This window comes from Ischnura elegans, chromosome 8 (genome assembly GCF_921293095.1).
Source record: "Ischnura elegans chromosome 8, ioIscEleg1.1, whole genome shotgun sequence".
NCBI lineage: Eukaryota > Metazoa > Arthropoda > Insecta > Odonata > Coenagrionidae > Ischnura > Ischnura elegans.
The window spans coordinates 111,396,239-111,419,882 of record NC_060253.1 but is presented as its reverse complement, the minus strand read 5'-3'; the positions used below and the strand labels follow the sequence as shown (position 1 = coordinate 111,419,882).

General features: G+C 37.7%; 2 protein-coding genes across 2 annotated transcripts; one reads left to right on the top strand and one right to left on the bottom strand.

Moving 5' to 3' along the window:
- The first annotated feature begins 1,215 nt into the window (after positions 1-1,215).
- LOC124163663 (neuralized-like protein 4) lies at positions 1,216-7,089 on the top strand. Its single transcript, XM_046540724.1, has 5 exons — positions 1,216-1,584; positions 3,493-3,613; positions 4,278-4,454; positions 5,875-5,965; positions 6,661-7,089. Exons 1-5 carry the CDS (start codon positions 1,302-1,304, stop codon positions 6,820-6,822), a joined length of 834 nt encoding a protein of 277 aa, XP_046396680.1. The 5' UTR covers positions 1,216-1,301; the 3' UTR covers positions 6,823-7,089.
- Positions 7,090-9,932: 2,843 nt separating this feature from the next.
- Positions 9,933-23,629, bottom strand: LOC124163968 (neuralized-like protein 4). The gene is made up of 5 exons (XM_046541105.1): positions 21,998-23,629; positions 15,374-15,482; positions 13,884-14,054; positions 12,217-12,307; positions 9,933-10,208 (listed from the first exon to the last, which is right to left on the bottom strand). The coding sequence occupies exons 1-5, from the start codon at positions 22,272-22,274 to the stop codon at positions 10,044-10,046; spliced, it is 813 nt and encodes a 270-aa protein (XP_046397061.1). The 5' UTR covers positions 22,275-23,629; the 3' UTR covers positions 9,933-10,043.
- Between the last annotated feature and the right edge of the window lie 15 nt (positions 23,630-23,644).

Below are 23,644 nucleotides of genomic sequence, written 5' to 3'. Positions count from 1 at the left end.
ATTGGTTAAAATTGGAAAATATAATAGGTGCGAAAATTCCATAGAGAAAAAATCATTCGCCTTGACCGGGATTCGAACCGCCTCTTATGCGGGTGACTCCCGTAAAGTTATCACCGTGGCAAGTCCCGGTATACTTAAAATATAATAGGTGTAGCATATCAAATGCCCAAGGTGTCGTTGATTACCGGAGAACATCAGTTGAGAAATACCAGCGCCTTCTTATTGCCATTCATGTCCGAAAAACAGCCAAGACAGCCAAAATTTCTCAACATTGAGATCGATGCGGCACGTCTTCCCGTTATCCGATTGCAATAATATTTTACAAGATATGTTTTTACACCAATTGGCATAAAATGAGGGGTTGTCCCGAAATAAATTCGAAAAATGAGGACCACCCTATTGTATCATGCAGTAGTTTTGGATGTACCTACGTTGATGAGTGAGAGAATAAGTCAGTCAGGACACCTTCTTTCATACTAGAGCTTTGTATTTAATAATGTTCGTGCGTGAAAATACAAAGGGAAGCTGTGCGATTCGTCGGAATCTGCAGCGAGCCAATAGACAGCGTTTCACAACTTTTACACGAATCATATAGGGAGTTTATAGAGACTCTTTGGGTTCGGCTTTGAGTTCAGCTTAGATTGCTTTCACACATCTTAATCTACATATTGACAGATTTTAAGTTTTTTATAACGGATTTTTTTCAGAGCGACAGGGAGATATTTATATTAGAACGACCATTTTAATTTAATTATTGATGCATTAAACTTATGCCTCTGCAAGAATCAAGAGAAACTGTTTCTAGTTAGGGTGTTTATGAGCTTTGCATGACCGTGGTGTGAGATCAAGATAATTTTAGCCAAGACCTTATGGCACGCACAAATTCTGAGAAACAGTTTCTTTTTATTTTATGATACACACAGAAATTGATATTTGTTTTTGAATTTCATTTGAAAAACTCTGAGACGAAAGACTAGAGATATAACCTCGGAAAAGAATACTTCTCAGGTCACAGTTCCAAGTCCATGTGCAGTCCTCTCTACTTGATAAGAAGATGTTGGCAGCAAACATCAACAGTAATAATTCCTCCTTGAAGTGAAGATCTGTCACAATAATTCATAATAAGAGTCAATGTGAGTGACATTAAGCGGTACGCTTCTAATTAATCTTCCGATAAGTCTGTGACATTTGTGAGTACAAAAGCGACCCTCGTCCCTCGGTAATTCACAGTGCACGCCAACTGTCCTTTGGGTCTGAAATCCCCTTCAAGAGGACTTAAATCTATACGTTTGATATTCGTCATGACAACCACTAAACTCGCCTTTTTGACCACCTGTCTGACTTCTTCACTCTTGCTGACCTGCGGTGCAGATGAAGAATGTCACGCTGACAAATATTCCCCGGCCTCAGTCAACTTGTACATAGGCAGCCACAGGAATAGCACAGGAGACTGGGTAACCAGCTTCAACATCAGCAAAGGAGACACTGATGCGGAGGGAAGCAGTAATGTGACGCTCAATCTGTCGCAAGACGTGGCTGAGTGTAGGGGTAAGAGGATACTGCACATTCGAGGAGTTCTCTCAGGTAATGTATACAGTACATCCAACATACAAACACACTATCACAATCATAAGATTGGTGTACATACTGCAGCCCCCATTTCTCCCTATATCTCTCAAGCTAGTTAGTTCTTTTGCCTTCCTTTCGTATGCTATTCTTCCCCGTTTACCTTTTCAACTGTCCTTTGCATTTGTCCCTTGGTCTTTCTCTTGCGATATTTCCATCAATTTCTCCTTCCATTATCTTGCCCACGTAACTGCTGTGCCTGATAAGATGGCCAATGCACCGCGGTCTCCATCTTTGGCGCACTACAGTGATCCACAGTGCCCTTCCTTCTCCTATTTCTCCATGTACCTCCTCATCTTTCACACTTTAAGTCCATTTTATTTTCAGCATCGTCCTCCTTCAACACGAGGTCTCGAATACCATTTCTTTTGGTCATTTACTCCAACAGACCAAGCTCCTGATATTCATGGGATGTATTCTTCTCTTTCACAACTTTCATTACCTCCTCAATATAATTCGCATGAGCAAAGCGACGTACCTAAGTTTCACTATTCCCATTAGGTATGGCAAACTTGTAACTAGTTTTTTTTTGCAGGTGAATTAATTTTTAATGTAAATAAATAAATATCTTAAACTTAGACAAGCACCGTGGTAGATTACGTATGATTTGATGTAACACTTTTGATATAAGACACGGTCTCAGGCGTTACTTTGTGGAATTGCTTCATCATAGAATAAAATAAAATAAAATTACTTTGCTTTATTCCACACTTTATTTTAAATAGCACGACCCGGGTTTCAGCATCTGATGACGATAGCATTAGATGCTGAAACCCGGGATTTAGATTTAAAATAAAGTGAGGAATAAAACAAAGTAATTTTATTATATTCTATAATACTTTTGATTTCAAATTACACATTCAGAACGATATGGCAAACATTTTAAAATGGTATTCAATGGAGTAAAATTAGGAAAGTTAAGTTTCATTTGTTATGGAATCTGCCTCAACATTTTCATAGCAGGTATCCGTTGGCAATGAGACTATTGCGCACCAATCCAAGTAACCCAACATATACTGCATCTTCAAAACCCTAAGTTATCACTGCCAGCGTTCCTCCCTCTCTCTTATTACTCATCGTAAGGAATTTCATGATCTATCTTCAGCAGTGCTTTTCTGCCATCATCAGACAAATCTCGACTTGTCACCCACTCTCTCTCTCTTTATGTACATTTACCTCAGCACCCAAGAGTCAGCAAATCATTCATTGTTATTGCACGCCGCGAATGGAATAATCTTGATACAACGCTACGTTGACCACCTTCACACAATTCTTTCAAAAGTGCACTTCATGGAACGCTTCTCGAAACACAACAGCTTGAAATGTATGATCTCAGTAGAGGTAGGGCGGCTTCAATACCACCAATCATGCCTTTTCTCTACCAATGTACCAATTGGGTGTGTTATTTTTTATGTATTGCATTGTCCACACAAATCCAATCTCTCTCAGTTGGTTTTCGCTTTTTGGTCACTTCCTCCTTCTTGAGGCGATCTTCTCCAACACCGTTGTATTTTAGAAAAGGGTGTATCAAACAAAATCTTTATGTTTATCTCTTAAAGGCAACATACCTTTGGTCACATTTTATTACTATGTTGTGCCATATCTGTGTGTTGTCATATTTCGTATGTCCGTAATTCTCTTTAACTTATGTTTTATAATGCTACCAACCATTTCTACCTGTGACAGTATATCGCTGTAAATATTAAGTATTTGTTGAATGACGAGGGGTTAGATGAAAGGAAGCGATCCACAGTATTAATATCGCCCAGATAAACCCGTTTTTTTCTTCCCTTGCAAGGAATCAAAAGTACACTTTATGCTATTTTATTGCTCTCTCATACGTTAATGACTTTTCTTTTCCTGAAGGTCTTTCGTCATCCTTTTCCCAAGGATATCGTAATAGTAAGAAGAAAGATTTATTGTTTCACGATAAGTGTGGTAGCAATGTTGCTATCTTGAACAACGGTCTGCAGGCACGCAAGATCAAGTAAGTAAAATTTTTCACACTCTCAGGTGTGACTGTGAATTAAATGTTTTATGCAGACGACATCACGAATAATGAGGATATTTAAGTCATAGGTGAATTTCAATTCCTCACTAAACGCTGGATATTTGACTTTGAATTGCTTCAAGGATTCAATTTATTTATCAACCTAGGACTTTCAGGGCAGTATTTCAGAACCTGACTCATTCTTGATTCTTCACTCCAACTTGGTCATTCAAATATAAAACTCAAGTTGGACTTGAGTTCGTATTTTAGAAAATAGCTTCAACTTAACACATTGAAGCCAGATTAACGGTGGTATATTTCATGAAATAACGAATTTTCCTGAACTATTTTCATTCGCTGTCTCCTGCACCTTGAAAGATAGTACCACTAGATTCCATTGTTGCACACAGGAGTACTTTTGCGAGATATATTTCATTTGACAAGCGTGAGGCGAAGGCGGCCGACTTCTTGGAACTTGGCGACACAAATTCTGTTTGGGACTGGAGCCAACGCCAACGTGGCAACCAAGTCGAGTTTGAGTGCAGATCAAGACTTAAGTGTCATTCTGGAATGCGGCCCTCACTCTCATTACAATAAAAACGATAAGCTGGATATATTTTCCATGTTATTCTAAAATGTGAGTTTTCGAATTCTGACGCAGTATCGAGCAAAGCGAGCATGCTGTTGTCTTCACTCGTCGCCCCCTGGAGATAAACGAAACATTGGAAGTAAAACTGGATGTAAAACATAATAAATTTACTCATTGCTTGGCAATTGGAGTCACTACTGCTTCTCCAATGGACTTTCCACAAATTCTGCAGCATATCAACAGCATTAAGTGAGTATTATACGATTTTATAGTGCTGTAATGGGAATCCTACATTTATATTATTTCTGGTATGGTAATTTGGTTTAGGGCGTAATAGTCATATATTTGCACTGCATCGCAGGCATGATTTCATACTTATACTTTTCCGTCAACATTATTTCATCAAAAAAGTCCTTTTTAACAAATTTCTCATTTTAGCTAACACTTTCAACCAAAATGGCTGTTTATAACTTAGCAAAGAAGTTATAAAAGCCAGGAGAAAATGAGACTATACTTTAAGTATTGTAGCATAGAGAGCAATGTCTAAACGTGGAAATTGCGGCTCCAGTCCTTATGGTGCTGACGGGACATTGGATGTGGAACTGAAGAAAATACACGACTTCTTTCTTCAATGCTTAGCCAGTGGAGGTACTGCTGCCGATTCAATCACAAATTTCGCAACATACCGACACCATTAGTGAGTATTTCGCTATAATAGGATTTGTGCATTAATATTCAGCTGCGGTGGGGTCAGTCGTTCATTTAGCACCGGTGGGCCCTTCCCCAACGGCCCTCACTCGCCCGCCAGGGGTTCAACAAGGTATTTTCACATCCCGGAAGAAAAAGGCCCTATTCTCTTTGACAAATTTTCCCTCCGCGCAGTGTGGAAGACTTGCGATCTAGATATCGCAGCTGATGACGAAATGATGGCATATAAAAAGGCTTATTTTAATTAGGTGTCAATGATAATAGTTAGAATTAAGTGCCAACGTTCAAGTTGTATTACGTTAAAAAACCAATGTAATTGCAAGATGCAGATGAAAGCGGTTACAGTATGGCATTGCAATGAATGCGATCGGTACTCCGGATTACCTTTTCCTTTTATTTGTGAGAACATTTCTAGACTGTTATTTTCTCGTCGATTTTTAAATATATATTATTGCAAACAGCAATTGTAGGCCCTATAATGAAGTTACTATTCTTATCCTTCGTTACGAAATTGAATCATCCTCAGGGATACATTGAAAATATTGGCAGGTACAATAAAACCTTCAAAAAGTATTCAACATAAGCACAAACGAGGAGTGGTATGATGTACAAATAATTATCACTACCTTAAAAATAATGGAAGGGTAATTTATGCATTTCTTCCATATTGACAACCAGCTTTTCATCATGATTAATTCCAAAATGAAAACCAATAGCATCTTTGCCATTAACGATTTAATTCATGACTTGGAGACCAAGTAAAAGAGACATCCGTGCATTAGTACATGACCTTGTAATCAGTGATATTCAATTGTTATTAGAAAAAAATCACTCTTTACAGATTATCAACATGAGCACAGACCTTAATTAACAGTGAAAAATGAGTGTACTAAAGTTAATAAATCCATGATAACATGTAATATAATAACTTTAATAGCTCCAAAATGTTGTTTCATTCTAGGAACAAGTCCTGGGCGTGGTATATTTCAAACACCTATCAGAATGGAGAAATGAAGTTGAAAAACTATGGAAAAAGTTTGGACGACATGAATGTAAGATCTTGCTTGATTACCATTACTCCATTGTTACACTCATATCCTCGTAATTGCAATGGCATTTGGTTATCTTGCTTTCACTGCCAACCCAACCGCTATTCACATGAATTGCCATGAGAACAAATTCCCTCGTGTTTCTAAACCTGGATGTGGAGGATCTCGAAAGCCAAAGGTCCGTGGGTTCGATTCCTGGAGCAGGGGAATTTTTTCTCATGACGATGTATGAGAATTTTGTCGCCGTTCAGGTGTAAGGATCGAAATAATTATTAAAGCAACTTCAAATTGGGTATAAAATTTAAACACATCAGAAGCCTCATCTCTTCCTGTGTGTTCATTTACCTTGATCACTGTTCCTTAGGATTGGCATACTTATGAACCAATAATATTTTCCCTTTTATTCTCGTATGATTTATATTGTGTATAGCAATATATTCTTTTAGTTCTTTTATATATTTCCCGAAACCTATGTGTAAAAAATATGTTTAATAGCAAATTTACACTGAAGCCAAAATGACCCAGTGTATTGATATAATTACTTATTTATCTCTTTGGCTATTTCTTTGTCACTGCAAGAGGTCATGTGTCTAGAAATGTGATATATATATATATATGTCAGATATGCGTAACAAGTGCTGAATTCAAAGAGAAATCTTGCATTCACATGTGATTACATTCTAATTGTGTCCATTCAGGTCGGCGATAGAGCTGCTGTGAAGAGAAGTAACACAGGAGGCCTTCATTTTTATTTCAATGGCGTCGATCAGGGACCAGCCTTCTCCAACATTCCACATCCCGTTTACGGCGTCGTTGAGCTCTATGGGAACGCAGCCATGGCCACAATTGTCGAAGACTGAGGATTAATTCCTGGAGATACGATAATAAGTGGAGAGCGTCTTCTCCTTTAGACAATTGCGCCCATCTTAAGTATCACTTGGAGTGGGGAATTTTCGCCTTGCAATTTTCAATGAAACCCATGCTTTTCTCTTGATGGGGGAGGTTAAATTTGATAAATTCGCATTGGAGGGTACGTTTTGATTGTGCCGCAATAGTGTTGCATTTGGACGTCGAAGCAAGGTCAAACAAACGTGGGTTTTATCGATTATTGTTGACACAACAATGAGCCCAGGAAAAAAATTAGGTACTTCTACAAAATAAAATATGTTAAATATATTTCAACTTGACTCAGCAATGAAAGGTCGCTCCCATATCGTCTTCTTCTCTTCCAATGAATGATTTGTCTTGGCATCACAGCGACAGTGCGCCATTTCACTGATCGTAATCAAGTCACATATGAAGTCAAGAACCTGTCAAGACGCTCAAGTTATGATAGGACCAACTTAGTGACGTCATCCACCATCTACTACCATCCTTAATTTTAAGGTTTTAAAAATGTCAATTTTTTGTGTTCTTAAATAATGTATTTTGGATTAAAAAAGAGTTCTATCCAATTAAGTGTCGTCACTTGTGGATAATTTGTGATTTCCTCTATTGCTGCATGCCATTCCAAGTCCTCTCGTATGAAGAGCGAAATTTGGACTCCATTACGTCATATGCTCTTAACCAAGTTCCCTTCGTTAAAGGATAAAGGAGGTTAAAAAAATAAAGAAAACGCACTCTCATTACCCTATATTTTTAATGCTGAGTAAACAACTGTTGATTTTGTTACTCCGTCACCATGATTTGTAAGCAAACTTTTTCCAAATTTTGTAGTGGAATGTTCATAAGTGAGTTGGATAGAGCATTTTAGGATAACAAATTGCTTAATCCGTCATAAATTTTTAATTAAGTTCATAAAATACTTTCAATAATCCAACAGTTGATAGTTTTGTGTTATTTTTGGTCGTCGCAACGACATCTAGGAATAATATATATATATAGCACGAGAAAAAAAGTTTAATTTCCAGCGAGAGCAAATGTGGCGCCACTTTATCTGTTAGGATACTATTTCCACCCATTGTACAAAATACATTCCGAATATCTGAAAAATGGTAGTCAAGCTGATTCAATACTATGATAAGCACGATCAAAAATGTTACTTACTGAATATAAATCAACCCTACACATTTCCCCACTTATTAGTAATCATCAGCAATATTCAACGCTTTTCTAGCGATTTCATAAGTCTTTAAAATATTATTATTGTTATTATTATTATCATCATCATTATTTTACAATTATAGGGATACTGAATCGATAAATTTAAATTTCTTGAAGACAAACAACGGTAAAAAATACTTGCGTTGTTGCTGCTGTTGTCTACAAAGTTGAAAACATCTGTTTCAACTGTAATCTTATTCCTAAACAGCACAGTTGTTCGACGTAACCAATTACCAAAAGAGCTGCTGTACAAGCATCAAAAAGTTATTATTATAGATGCGTGCATAGCTGGATTTATGATGAATAACGACACTTCATCGGAGATTTTAATACCTTTTTAAACGCCAGTGTTTCATGATGGGTTCCATTTCTTATTTCATGTTGTTATGTACTTAAATAATTTACCTATTCTGCGCCACTTGACTACAGTAATTTTTCACAGATATGAATAATAAATAAATATCCTCTACATCCCGTGCATACAGAGCCAGATTGATGTACATTCGAATAATTGCAAGTAATGCGAGTTCGCAGTCTGATAATGAAAGACAATGACTTTCAGTAAAGATTATTTATATTTTTAAATTATATCCCCTGAATTCAAGGCATTTGGTCCAAAATTATTATTCCTTCCAGGAAGTGAGAATCTGGAAGGTTATGAAAATATTCATCAATGAACCTCTCAGCTTCTAAATTGGCGGCGAATACCTTCCCAGAAATAAATATCTTCACATTTGGGAACAAATAGAATTCTGAAGGTGCTAAATCAGGAGATGACCTAGCAAATCTTACGCCAAATGCGACAGTTCGCCTTCGCCAGCGCACTGTATTTTGCTGGCGAAAAACGATTTTTTTTTCCTCCCGTGGTAATTGAAGCGAATTGCAGTATTCTTTTGCACGGACTATACTCCACTGACCGAGAAGTTTTCACCTCACACTCTCATTGCTTAAAACCATCACTGCCGGATTATCATGCAAATCTCTGCGCTTAAGCGTTTATAATTTCATCTGATACTGGATAAAATTATGGAGAAAGGAAGTTCAGCGCACTGGAGGAGAGGAGGGAAATGCCATTCGAATCATAGAGAGAGAAATAATAGAGAGAGAAATAATAGAGAGAGAAATCGCGATCGAATGGCATTCCCAAATTCCATCTAAGTCTGTGATCTTGCGTGGAGGGACATCACAAATAGATTCGAAACAATTGCCAAGAGAAAATCCTGAGCAGGAAACAGACCATCCGGAGCAGCTGTCAAACACTGTGAAATATTCTTTCCCGCCTCAGTGGATATAAGATTTGAGCGGTCATTACATTTGACCTGATTATTCGTAGTTTTGGAACCCTCCCCGCGAAATCAAAAGACCGTCATGGGAAGATATTTTAAAAATTGAATTGTAAGGGACTTTTTTCTTAATTTTCTACTATTACTAGGCATTTGGTAAAGTTTATTTTTATTCACTCATGTGATTCCCATTGAAATTTTATGTTTTCTTTTAGTATTACCATAGAGTAAGTATATAGAGTATATACTTACTCTATGTTATACCATAGTGTATATACTTACTCTATGGTATAACATATTGCCACTCGACCGGATTGTCGACCGTTAATAATATTTTTTATACTTACTATTAAAATCGATTCGAAGAAATCATTTATATTAATAATAATAGTTATAACGGTCATTAGCGAATATTTAATGTGAAATCGTGCATGTTGTTTTCAAAATAATGATAAGGAAGATAGATAAGTGAGTTACTGAATCACAATTATTCGGAGATTATTACTTGAATTGTAAATATTACGCTTAAAAATTCATAACTTCATTTGTTAATGGAGAAATTGGGGATGACCCAGAAAAGATTATATTCATAATTTTTTATTTATTTTTCATAGTTTTGAATCACATATGTTCCTTAAAAACGGTTCTCTGTCAGTCATATACCAATGTGCGAGTAGTATCGTGCTTCTTTCCTGTCAACTCCGGCTGACGATTGTGGCTCCGGTGGCGAATCCTCTCACTTCGTAAACGCCGTATAATGTGGAAGGGGCAATGGTGGTGGCAGGTCCTTGGTCGACGCCATTCACGAAAAAGTGAAGGCTCCCATTGCTTCGCTTCATCACTCCAATCGTTTCTCCAACCTGAAGAAACCAAATGCTCCATTAAAAATACTATCCAACTTTCCCAACACGACTGCCCAAGAAAAGAATTGATTGTATTCATCTAGCTCCGTGGTATGCATGTATGTCTTTTTCAGACCGTAGCTGTCAGACGGTCCCAACGATTAAAATGCGTATTGTTAGAATAGACACATTAACGGCAGTAAGTTAGGGGTTGTGTTATCAGAATTTAACTTTCGATTGAGATTAACCTTTTATGCGATTTTATCGAATTCATATCCACGTCCTACAAAGAAATTCGTGTTTTTCATGTGCCAATTTTCTTGGTGTTTTTTTTCCCGGTGATGCAATAACACATTCATGTTTTCCATAACCGCGTAAGAAAAGGCGTGCGACTTTATATCATTGTATATTTTTCTCTAACTTTGCGTAAGAATGCTGTAGTAAGCGATGAAACTTTTTAACGATTCCTACGGGAGCTCGCTAATCAGGTGAGTGGTGATTTTGAAAGTCCCGTTGGCGTAGAGATTCCACTAGAAAATTATCATAATATTGTCGTATCGTGCATGATTTCCATGCCTCCATGATTTTATTCCCGGGGACATTCTTCAACAGCTATTGCTCTTACTGCCACCCTCTGTCCCTAATTTTCCCGTCGGTTGACTTTATCTTCGTATGATGAGATTTTTTCTTTCCCATATCGTGCCAAAATTCATATATCCGTCGTCTTTTATTGATGGTTGTTACTGTGCATCTAATATTACCCAAATGGAAAAATTTGGGCTAATTTACTCATAAATACTGCATTTTAACTTTTGTATCGTCAAAAATGTTTCATGCTGGTTTCCTTTTTCATTTCCTTATTGCCAATGACATTGAAATTCAGTGAACTTTCTATTTGGTAGCAGGCTAACCTCAAACTACAATGCAACTAAATTGGATCGGTGAGATGTGAATGTTACAACGAAATATGAAATGCAGCAGGAAGGCCTTGTAAGGGGAAATTGATTTTACTTATACACGGCCCTAGTGAACTCCAAGACTATATACAACTTAGATACCCTCAATTTTTGGATTCCCAATTTGGTCTCATTTAGATTTGTATGCTATAGTAAACAATATGCTAAAAAAAACTAAATTCTACTCTCTTTCCTCGTAACTATACATTTTACTTTACGGAAAAGATTTAATATTTAGTTAAACTTCTAATTATATCCTGGTGTCTGGTATATTTTTCTTTGGGAAAAGTGGAACAATCCCGCCTAGTCATATGCTCACTTTGTCTCATAGCATAAACCACAATTAATATCTGGGAATGAAAATTGTTATGCCAAATTAACGCCATTTTTATGTTTAAACGATCATCTTTTTATGAAGGAAGGTTCTATTGTACCCGAAGAACTTTCATGAATCAAATAAATCATATCAAAGCAAAGAAGACGGAAATAATTTCCAAATGGTGTGATCAAAAACTAAGATCTCCGTAAATCTCGTTTCAGTAGGTCAGGACAATGGTCATGCATTTAAAATATTATCTAAATAACCAATTTCTGCGCCATTTTCATTAAAAATCTCACGCAAATTCTCTTTGATTGGAAGAATATTCTTCACATAAGGCGACACAGATTCACCCCGAAATTCAATAAAATTATCACCTTCGCGCAAACATAAAAAAATATTAATTATTCACTGTAGAAACTCATGTTCTCATCAATCCTAAAAGCCAGTGCGCAAGGAGTTATTATTTTAGTAGCTGTTTAGAATTACTAATTCAGATATACTTCTACCTAACGCATTTTGTAGACGACATGACGCTTCCAAAAATTTAATGAACAAGAGAATGAGTTGAAATGTGGAAGAAAATAAATCTTCCTAGCCATTGCGGAAGCGCTTGGCGTTATTGTCGGAATATATGACATTTGGCTCAACGTTTAACATCGTCATAGAAAACTGTTATATTTTTCGACTTGTGGAGCAAAGCCATCTAAGGTTACAGCACAGATATTCATTTAGCTTATCACGTACTCACCTTGGATTTACAGGAATCGGCACCGTAGTTAGGAATCAGATTCTTATCTTCTCCGTATATGGATTTACCATAAATAATCCATGTCCCTTTGCTAGAAAAATATCAGGCAGTAAATTGCGTTTGCCGAACAAATTCTCCCAACAAAAAATAACTCAAACACTTCTTTATATAAACTTTAAACTTCGTAAATAAAATGCTAAAAGTTATAATTATCATTGGCTATTTCTGGAATGGGCTAAGTTGCTGTAATTGCTACTTCGTATGCATTTTTGTATGCAAAATTTAGTATGAATTTTCTTCAAAAATTAAACTTCAGGGTTCGGTCGGCAATGGATAATATCATCCAATTAAAAAATCGTACTTCAGACCCTGATGTAAGTAGACAACATTCCCGCACAAGACAAATTTGATCCTAAAAATAGTCACTTTTCGGCCTACCAACTCAAAGCAAATCGAAGTATAGAGCAAATCTTTTCTATAAAAAATATTCAGGCTATAAAATACGTATACTGAAAGAAGTCATCCAATCAACTTTCATCCGCGTGCCAATGCCTTTTCACATTCATTGAAACCGTAACTTTACCAAGGTGAATCGTTTTTTAGGAATAGTTGAGTTGATTTATCATTCATTAATATTAGATTTTTATTGCCTGGATTCAGTTTGACAATTTTTACAAATTTTTTGGGCAAATATAAATAGAGGTACTCATCTCAAAACAAATTAAAAATGTTTACAATACAGTCACAGAGCAGGCGATGAAAAATGAGTATGACTATATAAAATGAATTATGCCAATGGTAAAATTATCAGGCGATAGGAGAATTTAGTTAGGAGCTAAGTCAAACCAATGTAAGGATTTATGACTGTAGACGACGATGACAATGCAAGCCATAATAAAAACCATTTACGACCGTCATGAAACATATAAATACTACATTGAAAGGATTTGGAACACTCATTTTAAAAAATAGGTCCAAATTCAATCGTAATAATCCAAATAGGTTTTTTGAGCTGATGACTGGCTGCCTTCGGGTTCTGTTCATTTCTTTCAGGCGACGACTTATCCGCGAAAGTCAGGTTTTGTTTGAGCTTCTGAGCGATTGCGAGCAAGACGTTGACGGATTCATTTCCTTTGGTGTCCGAGTGGCATCGAAAGTCCAACGTGGAGGTGCGATCGACTCCTTCAGAAATACTTTCGGCCTTATTCATAGATTTCCGCCAAAACACGCTAGTAGGGCGACTAACTTAGTCGACTACTAAGGCCTATATACATACATAGTCTCTGAGTGTTCTCGTGTGTTCTCGTCTCTGTGGTTGCGTTCCGAAACTTCCAAACGGCCAATCCACTCAACACTTGGATGTATTCGCCGCAGCCTATTCAATGCATTCTCGCGCAACTGCATTTCATTAATCAATACGGCTTCATTTTTCTCTTTCCCTATTGGCCAAAATTCGTATCCAATTTCAAACAGATCTAAATTCAACAAAATTAAACGAATAAAATTAGCTAAAGTTAGTTTTTAATCATTTAGTGTAAAATTTTAACGAGTAAAAGTTAACTCTTATGTAAATTTGAGATTAAATTAACTTAATAAAACATTTTTAATAAAGAATTTTTATCGGAATCTATGTTTAATCGCTAATTCCATGTGTTGTTAGAACTTACCTCCTATACATAGAATCGTAAAATTTCACATCATCGGGTGAGTGAACCATTACACCGATTCCATGGCAGTAAACATTTTCCGAGGTTCTCTGGTCAAGACGTACTTCAAAAATCTCGTTGTCCTTCAGAGGTCTATTGGTGAACACCGTTCCGTGAAAGAGGTCCTGCAAGCTGCGGCAGAAAAGTTATACCAATGGTGTTGAAACGAATAAGAGAAGCTTGAATGCAGACTAACTAAAGCTGGCGTAGAATTTTTAGTCAAAGACAGGGGAAATGCTATGGGTAGAATAGTGTCACAATCATGGGCGCAGGGAGAAAAATTGCCAGGTGGAAGATTTCAGCTCCGTCCCTGGGACGCTATGTTGCAACGGGTGACGATCAAGCTTCTGTTTGAATTGTAAAGCAACGGTAGATTTGATAGAAGTGATTTTTTAAGTTGTTCTTATTGGTAACTTTTGCTCTTTCTAAATACACTTTTCTTACTCCGATTACAAAAGCAGGCTGTTCCGTCAATTCCCAAAATATTTTGACAGGGGTACAAGTCAATCAGAGAATCATTTTATCAACAAGATGGAGTTTATTCTGCAGCGGCATGGATGTGCCGACGAAGAGATTTAATCTAAATGTTGCGCGAAATGTTGAATTTAATTTTACGCATTTAATTTACATTTAGCGAGAAATTTGCCATGAAAAAATATATCTGGGCTTAGCGGGTGCGCGAACTCGGGTCTCCAGAATTCCAGTCCGGTATGCCAACCAGTTACACATCAAAGGCATCTCCCGTCCAAGGTGAATTTCTATACCAGATAACCCAACATTAGAGGACGGCGGCAGAGTAATCTGTCAAGACGTCGGCATGGAGCTGGAACGCCGCGAGAGTTTCATTAGATTTATTCTCCGGGAAAACTGCAAGCAAGTAAGGCACTTAATTTATTTTTAAAGTCGTGATTATTTCTTTTTTGGGCCTCATTCCAGAACCTAACTCAACATTGAGTACTCACTCTACCACGGTGGTTCAGATGTCAGATTCTAGTTGAGTTTGAGTGAGAGATTGAATTTTATGAACTAACTACAACTCAACTCACTTGAGCTGGATAAACTGTAGTAAATTTACGTATTACTGCATTTGCATAAACTATTTTTATTCATCAACACATGCTCATTAAAAACAGGCATTACTGGAGTATAATATCTCACGTGGAAGTATACTTATGACAGGAGTTTTATTTTAAAAGCTGAAGCGGGGAACATGTTGCATCCGATTGAGTTGGGACTCAAGACAGGTCTCGACGTGGCAATCGCTTCGACTTTGAGTCGGAATTAGGAATTGAGAAAAGTTACGCGAAACTTTAGCTAAATTAGAATATTTGTGCATTAAACCAGCAGACGTTCAAAATTAATTTTATTATTACGGGGCCTTTGATCACGAGAGAGAAATTCCCAAATCCATATCTGTGTTGAATGTGCGACTCGACTAAGAAATTACTCACTCTATTTTTTTAGCCGACTTTCCTTCGTTAAATAATACGACGTTGTGATGGTGGCGATGGTGGAAATGTAGGTTATCTTCCTTTGGCTCCAATTGGCTCGGACCTCCATCTGAGGAAAGAGAGGAAAGACGTTAGACTTCATTAGTGATGAAATGTATGTACTATGGGGGAAAAAAGTATCCCAACAAAGTTTGTGCCGCCACCATCGCTTCGCAGGAGAATGGGTTCCCTTTCTAACAGTATATAATCCTTGGAAAGAGACGAGGGAAATTCAAATACGGTCTTTTTTCAGCCACCAAGGTCGTGACGGTGAATTTGCCTGCCTCGAACCGAGGCTCGAACGTATTTCGTACTCTCTACAATGATGGCGCATTTGATATCCCTAGGAATAGTGCCTTACTTTTACCCGCTATCTCGCTCTAACCCTCATTTCCTTTCCTTCTTCGCTCCTACTCCGGCACTCGTAATAAAATTCACTGAAAGACCATCTCCACTTCCTCATTTTCTCGTCTCTGAAAATTTACGGGATAAATATTCGCTAGACGTGATCTGCAAGGCAGCAATGGCGAGGAGCGATTTTGAGCATCAGGAATTACCCTAAATAACAACGTCAACAAAAAACTTTTTTCTAACCTAGAGATGTTGTGGAATGATCCTTGAGGTGCTTTTCGTCCTGTTTCCAAATCTCGGCTCAGATATTTTCTATCACGTCTACTTTCTTTAGGACAACCGAACTAAATAAGGGTTCAAGAATATTTAAGCAAATAAATCGTGATTTTAAAAATGTGAAAAATAGGTACTTAGTCGTAGTATCGTAGGATTTTCTTATATATTTAGCATCTGGTAAGTTCCTTTTCAGTGTCAATCAGTAATCTGATAACATGTTGCTGAAATTTCCTTGGTTCTATTTTTCCAAATGTAAAATATCTTGTTCGAAACCCTCTCTTTGTTCATCTCTAAAAGCGCTTAGGTTTGGTGGAAATAGGCAGGGTTTGAGTCGAGAAAATAGATTTTAAAATTCATATTGCAGCCCATATTTTGGTACAATTTAATTATATTAACATAGCCACCAGATCATGATAATTTTCTGCCATGATATTTCCTAAAAAATGTCCCGATACATTTTTAAATGCGTTCCACGCGCTTTTCTCCATTGATCTCACTTGCTATTGAAATTCTGAATCCTTCAATTCCTAATCTGTGGCCCATTACATATTCCTTATTTGATCTCACTTAATTGAACGACTTTTTGTTTCAAGTAAGTAAAACCAGCACCATATTTGTCCATGGCTTCAACAAAATTTTAAAAAAGTCCTTATTTAATAGGAGGAGGAAAAAGAATATTTTTTTGGATCAACCAAAGGCTGAAAAAGGACATTTTTGGATCCAGGGACGAGTTCTTTACGTTCCGGACACATTGTTTTCAAGCAACAATTTTTTCTGTCCCTGATATCCCATTCGCAGATGAAGCAAAACATTTCGTATAGCCAAGCTGTAATCCTAGTAACATTACAATTACTTTAAGTGGCCACAAATTTTCCATGTATATTTTTGGTGGTAATTTTTTTCTAAAAGTAACTGCATATTCTCGTAAGATTCTTTCATTTCAGTTTCATGAGTTAACAGTATTGATGGGAGTTCATTGCCATTATGTAAGAGATTAGCCTTTAAAATAACCTAGGAGGAATAAATGAGCAAACGCTAATCATCTGTGTTTAATTCGAAATTAAGAGTATCCATAACAGAGAGAACATCATTGCAAAAAGCAAATCTGTTTTGGTGAAGAAACCAAATCAAATTCGTCATGGCGAGAGCGGGACATCAAAAGTTTCGAATTTGGATCCAACAATTTACAACCCTTAAATCGTGATCCTAATATTTTACCATGCTTTCAGGATAAAATTTAAATCGTGAAGTAGATCATTTAAATCCTCTTGCGTCATAAAACGAGGTACAGCAGATTTACTCGGTCCAAAATTTGGGTCCTTCGAGTTTCCGAATCCTTCATTATCATGTTCTTGATTACTTTCTGAATATTTTCTAGGATTAACATACTCCATTGGTTTCGGCACTTGTAAATTTTCGGAGTGAGGGAACGGTAGTATCGCTGATTCAAAGTTGTCTGGATTTTTTACAGTGTGTTTTGACTTCGTTATAATTCCTTCCATTTTTTCAACAAAAATAACAGTCTGAACAATGATCTGCCAAATTATGGGGACGGCAAATTCCTTATGACGTTTTCCCTTCGACCAACCAGTAAGAAGCTCTACATTGGTGCCACACAACACATGGGGATCCCATTCTTTATCTTGGCCACCCAACAGGCAGTAAAAATAAAGTTTATAGCCCTGTCTGGAAAAGGGAGTAATTTTCCACCTTTGAGCCTTAAAAGTAATTTCACCGTATACGTAATAAAAGTCATTAGGATGGTTCACGCACTATCTATGCCTAAATTCTGATTAAAGCTAAGCCACTTCTCAGCGATTACGTTGTAATAAGCTGTAATTTCTTGCGAGCAACAAAAGTCTATCTTCTACTATCTTCAGAGAAATCAAACATCTTCTCGCTCCTACAGCTGGTCACATGCTGATGTGAAGTTGCAGCTGAGGCAGCATTGCTTTGAACAAAACGATAAGATAGTACAATTTTAAACATAGCTTGACAGAATAGGAACGCATGACATCGTAGGACAACATGTTTTGGCAGGAAAGTTTTATTTACACTTTCTCATACACACTCACTTTCTCACGATACATAAATGAATTAAATTTCTACTTTCGTAAAAGCAAAAATATACATTAAGCTGTCCTAAAGAAACTAAATGTGATTGAAAGAATCTAAGCACAGATTCGGAATCAGCGCGAAAAATACGCCTTAGACAATTATCACTTTAAAAGGTTTTAGTGCGTCAATTGCGATTGAAAATTTTCTCAATGATATGCACATGATTGCTACAAATTTAATAGACACAATTTTTCGAGTTAAATTCCATAAATCGCAAAACAAAATTAACATATTATTTTTTCCTAGCTAGTGGCAAAAAACTTTATTTTCTGCAATTTGATACCTCACTTTCTTTTTAATGTATTGGGAAACCAATTTTGAAAAATTAAAACTGCATGCTATTTTGGTGTCAAATTACTTTTGACAATAGATAAGGGTCAAATAAAATATCTAAATTAATGTGGACGAAAAAAACACTCCAATGAATTTACACTTCACTTGGGACAATGTATCTCCTTTCATTAAATTCGAAATCTCAGCAGCAGTTTGATGTATTATTGTCAGCATCAACATCTCCGATTGTAAACCTAGGAGCTAGCCGGTCACTTCTCAGGTGGAGGTCTTCTCCGACGCGTTCTGGCAATGTGCACGGCAGTCCTTCCGGAAAAGCTAAAACTTCTTCAAAACCAACTGCATTCAAATGCGTGGCCCATGGAATATTCTCGTTGACTGCCTTGTTTACGTTAAGGGAAAGCTTGCTATGGCCCATAGTGATTTTTGTTGTTTCGATGAGATATGCGAAGGAAAATTCAGAGGAGCGTTTCCAATGCGCGCACATGATGCCGTCGAATGCGCCTCAAATTCTACGGAGTTCATCGCCAGTCATGCTCTGGGTTGCGGGAGACTCGGTAGTCGATCGCGTATTTGGACGACGAAGATAAGAAATGGTTTGCCTTGTTTGAATTTCCCTCACTGACCAAAGAATAACAGCCCACTGGAAAGGAACCCACTATCCCGCGGAGCGATAGTGGCGGCACAAACTTTGTCGGGATACTTTTTTCCCCCCATAGTACCTGTAATGGCCAGTAAAAGACAACTTTGAGGATAATTTATTCAATTTGGGAGAAAAAGAAACTGTTGGGAAATCAAATTCAGGGATCCAAAGTACTCTTATACTAGACAGAAAGTATTGCTGGAAATAGAGCAATGGTAACCGCATAATTATTTAAGAAATAATTCTTTTCTTGTGGAACACTTCCACAAAGGAGAGCCCAGACTTTACCTTTGAAACGGAGATTACGTCATATACAAAACGTCTATTCTTCAAAACACAATTTTTCTTGAAGGGGGAGAATTCGATCCCCGCGGCAGTTTAAGATAAATTTGATATTTCTATACGAAGCAGTAAGCGTTGATGATCCTATTTTTATTCCCATGCGTGAACTACAAAATGATTTAAAAAAAGTCACGAAATATAATGACTCCGGGTGAAAAAAAATCCGATAAAAAATGTACTGACGCAAGGATTAGAGTCATCATCAATGCTAACGTACTCATCGAAGAATCAAAAATCAGAGGAAAAGATTCTGAAATTATGTAAACTCAGAACTGAGTCACGTGATTCCCTCCAATGTGTGCAATATTCATCGCATCAGTGATGTCATTTACCGAGTCTGAGGAGCCAATTGTTTTTCTTATTCCAACCGAAATCCAGGGAGGGAGGGAGAATCGCCTTTGGCACTGGCAAAATGAAAATCAGATGCCTCGCTTCCAAATTCCTTCCGATGGATTCCTTCCCCTGTCGTTCAATGCCAGCTCCGTCGCAAACTGTCTTCGTCGACGTACACTGCCAGATTTCTGTTTGAGGCTTTCTCAGTTTGCAGTTCTCTCCAAATTTTCCGGGTTAGCTGCGCGGGGGCTATTTAAAAACTAATAGAAAATGCCAATGGAGATGATGGGAATAGGTTTAACACAACCTGGAAAAGACTAATCCGTAAAAGCAAGCCGAATTGAGGTTCTCATCGCTGATTGGTCTTGCCACTGGTAGGTCACCCTGCTGAGGTATATTGATATTTTTTATATGTATATGGCATAGCTATACCTTTATATATTGCAATGAAGGCATATTACCAAGACCGCTTCATGGTCCTGGCGATATGCTAGAAGTAAACGGTCTTGTTGAATGGTATCATACTCTCCCAGCAAGTCTAAGAGATAGAAAGGTGCAAATTCCAAGCTGGATTGAGTATAAGGGAACTAAATATAAACCAGGTATGGTTCTTGTCACCGGTGCTAAAGATTTGTGTCCAACATTTGCAGAGATTAGGTTTATCTTAATAGATGACATGCCAATTTTCATTTGTGTAGAGCTAAAGAACTTAGTCTTGAATGAGCACGTTCTAGGGTTGAGGTCATTCACTCTAGTGCGTGGGTTTGCATTGGCATGAATAAGCTATTGGACCCTCTACCACTCTATGCATTCACTATGGCAAATGGGGAAAAATATGTAGTGCTGAGATATGCCATATAAATGTAAATATATGTATCCTTTTCAATGCAATTTAACTGTAAATATGATGCATTTGTGACTAGCATGGAGATACCACCCTTAAGGGTTGTATCTACAGTTGTAATGTACTTGTTTTTCTTGTCAATTATGCTTTTCTCAGTTACGTATGTAACTAGTTTCTAGTTTTTCCCACATATTGATATGTATTTCCTTATGTTTGATGCCATTAAATGTTTGATTCCTAGACCAAACGACATTGTTGTTATTTAGATCTTAAACCCCATTACGTGTTCAGTCTACATTTTGTCATCAGCACCGATAATTTGCTAAAATAAGGCATGCCAACGCTACAGTTACTTCCGCCGGCCGAGCAAACCGCTAGGCTGGACTAACAACTGAACGCCGAAATAGCAGATACCTTGGCTACCTCAGCTAGTCTGACGTCTGGCGGAGCAAATCGCATTTGTACACGGAGAAAATGCAGTCGAGCGGTCAGCAAATGACTATTGCTTGCTTGGCGGAGCAGAGGCAACAAACGCCATTTGCTCAGGCTGCGGTGAGTTTTGCTGTCACTATACTGACAAACGAATTTTGCCGCAACAGCATAGGGAAGGTAACTTATACAAAGTTTTTTTCTCCCATATATATATATATATATGTATATGTTGGTTATTATATATGTTGAGGGACTTTTCCATCCATCGTCACTCAGACCTGATCTAAAGATATGGCCAGCATAGGCTACAAAACGTCATCGGAAATCTACTTCGACGCACCTAACCCGGAAACTATGGATAGAACTGCAGTTCCCTATCAGAGTTCTCGTGCCAACCCTAATGAGTGTTTTCCCCGAATTCACGGAAGCGATGGGTGGAGCACTTTTGGAAACACGATACATATTACAATGTAATATGTATCGTGATTGTGATTAATATAGTATTCAAGGTTATATTGACGAAGTTTAAAGTTTATCTAAAGAATTTTATGGTTTTACGATGGGTGAGAACACATTTTGAGAGTATGCAACCCGCGTGGCACCCAAAGTGTTGCCTGGGGTGGCGCGCGCTCACTCTCGGTGCGATATCCCGAGAACCAAACGGCAGAAATGAAAGATATTTGAAGTGATGCAATATAAAAGTCTAAAGAGTCGTTGTAAAAAACAGAAAAGTGATAGAATAATCCGAGAGTGACATAACCTTAAGTTATGTCCTAAAAACACCCAAAAAACACAAAATTTCTAAGCTTTAAGTGCGATGCGGCGCGTTTTCTCGGCATCCGATTCCTAAGATAATTTACACTATTTATTTTCTCACCAAATGGAACAAAACTGGGGGGTGTCCCAAAAGAAATTCGAAAACTTTAAAAATAAGGACCACCCTAATGCTACATACCTTTCACGATGATCTCCACGTGATGTTGACCCTTTCCGTTGCTTCCGCAGTCAGTTGCGATGTCGTGCGTGGCGTCAATCGTCAGTGGCGCCGTGGAGTTCGAACCAATAGCAGACAGCCTAGTCACCCACTGACCATCCGACTCATTCAAGCGACGGTCGAACGAAATTTTCAGAACGTTTCGCCTGGTGTCATTGTGCCAGCACGCACCGCTGTCCCGCTCCGCGCCCGTTGACAGAGAGCAGAGTACAGCGCAGAGCCAAATGACGGCGTGCATTGCAATCGGAGTGAAAAATCTCAAGACCAAAGTGGATATATTTCAACGACGTGTTCCTATCCCTTTCTTTCCTACTCTATGAATTTATTTGTATGTTTGCGCATATGGCGTGGTGTGAATTAATGAAGGAGTATATATACATATTCATATACATATATATATATGACACATGCAATATCCCTGATGGCTTTTATTCGGGTCAATAACGCAACATGATTTAAAAATGGTGACCCGATCCGTCAGCGGCTTGGTTGTGACCCATGACCCTCTCTAAATATCAAAGTGCTCTGCTGATAAACTACAAATTTATGAACAGAGGGAAAATATCATTATTTTATTTTTCCCATGTAGATTGAACCCCGGGATTCAAGTCATTGGACCACTTTTCTGGTCAATTAATTTTTCATGTGATTTCAATGACCCGATGAGCACCTTCAAAAAACCAATAATCTTGCTAATTCATTACGGTATTGTATGATATTTGGACTAGGCGACCGATAGGTAAGCTCATTCGCGCCATTAAGAAGGAAAGGGTGGAGAGAAACCCGACGTTGGCTTTAGCCTGCTCTCAACGAAAGGTGCCAAGAGGACAACGGCTCAACGTCCCATCCGACGGACGCAGTTCTGAACCTGAAGTGCCCTCAGCAAAGCACTCAAACAGGGATCAAGCAGTCTCAGAAAAGTCTCCGCCACTACCGGGATTTGAACTCGTGTCCACTGAGGGGGGAGCCGCTAGGTACACTAACAAGACCCCGGACTTATTTATCACTCGTCACCAATCCTCATGTTTGTTTGAAAGAACTCACCCCTGAGGTCCCTTATGCACCATTGAGCATCGATTTTTCATCCGTCCCTACGTTATATTACATGTATATTAATCGAGGCCTTGGCATTGCTGATCTTGGCATTCAACAAATCCTTACTAATCGGTTGATCTGCATGATCTTACCAAGGGAAAAATCTAGCAAGTCAAATTTAAATCACTTCCCAATTAGCCATCAAATATTCAGATCAGAACCAGATGATAATACATTCGTACGCTATTTATAGTTCTTACTAACCGCCACATTCGGCAGTCAACATCTGCATTAATTGCTCAGCTGCAGCATCAATTTTAACAGTTTTCTTCGCAATCGTAGCTTAGCCAAAAAATTATATTATGTAGCTTGGCCGTTACTTTTCTGTATATTTTATATTTTTCCTAAAAGTTTACTGTGTAAGTCCATTGTTTAAGGCTTGCAATTAGCCACTTCTTTACTTGGAAAACTATTTCGCCTTATGGGCTTAACTTTATTTAAAAAAATTGAGAAAATTATATTAAAATTGATTTTAAAAAATCATCTAAAAAAACACTCTTTTATTCAAAAGTC

Excerpts from the sequence above, each read along its gene's own strand:
- LOC124163663 (XM_046540724.1), top strand. The coding sequence starts at position 1,302 with ATGACAACCACTAAACTCGCCTTTTTGACCACCTGTCTGACTTCTTCA. Across the intron at positions 3,614-4,277 it reads CTGCAGGCACGCAAGATCAA|TATCGAGCAAAGCGAGCATG; the intron begins GTAAGTAAAATT and ends ATTCTGACGCAG. Across the intron at positions 4,455-5,874 it reads CAGCATATCAACAGCATTAA|GAACAAGTCCTGGGCGTGGT; the intron begins GTGAGTATTATA and ends GTTTCATTCTAG.
- LOC124163968 (XM_046541105.1), bottom strand. The coding sequence starts at position 22,274 with ATGCACGCCGTCATTTGGCTCTGCGCTGTACTCTGCTCTCTGTCAACG. Across the intron at positions 14,055-15,373 it reads AAGTCGGCTAAAAAAATAGA|CTTGCAGGACCTCTTTCACG; the intron begins GTGAGTAATTTC and ends TTTCTGCCGCAG. Across the intron at positions 10,209-12,216 it reads CCGATTCCTGTAAATCCAAG|GTTGGAGAAACGATTGGAGT; the intron begins GTGAGTACGTGA and ends TGGTTTCTTCAG.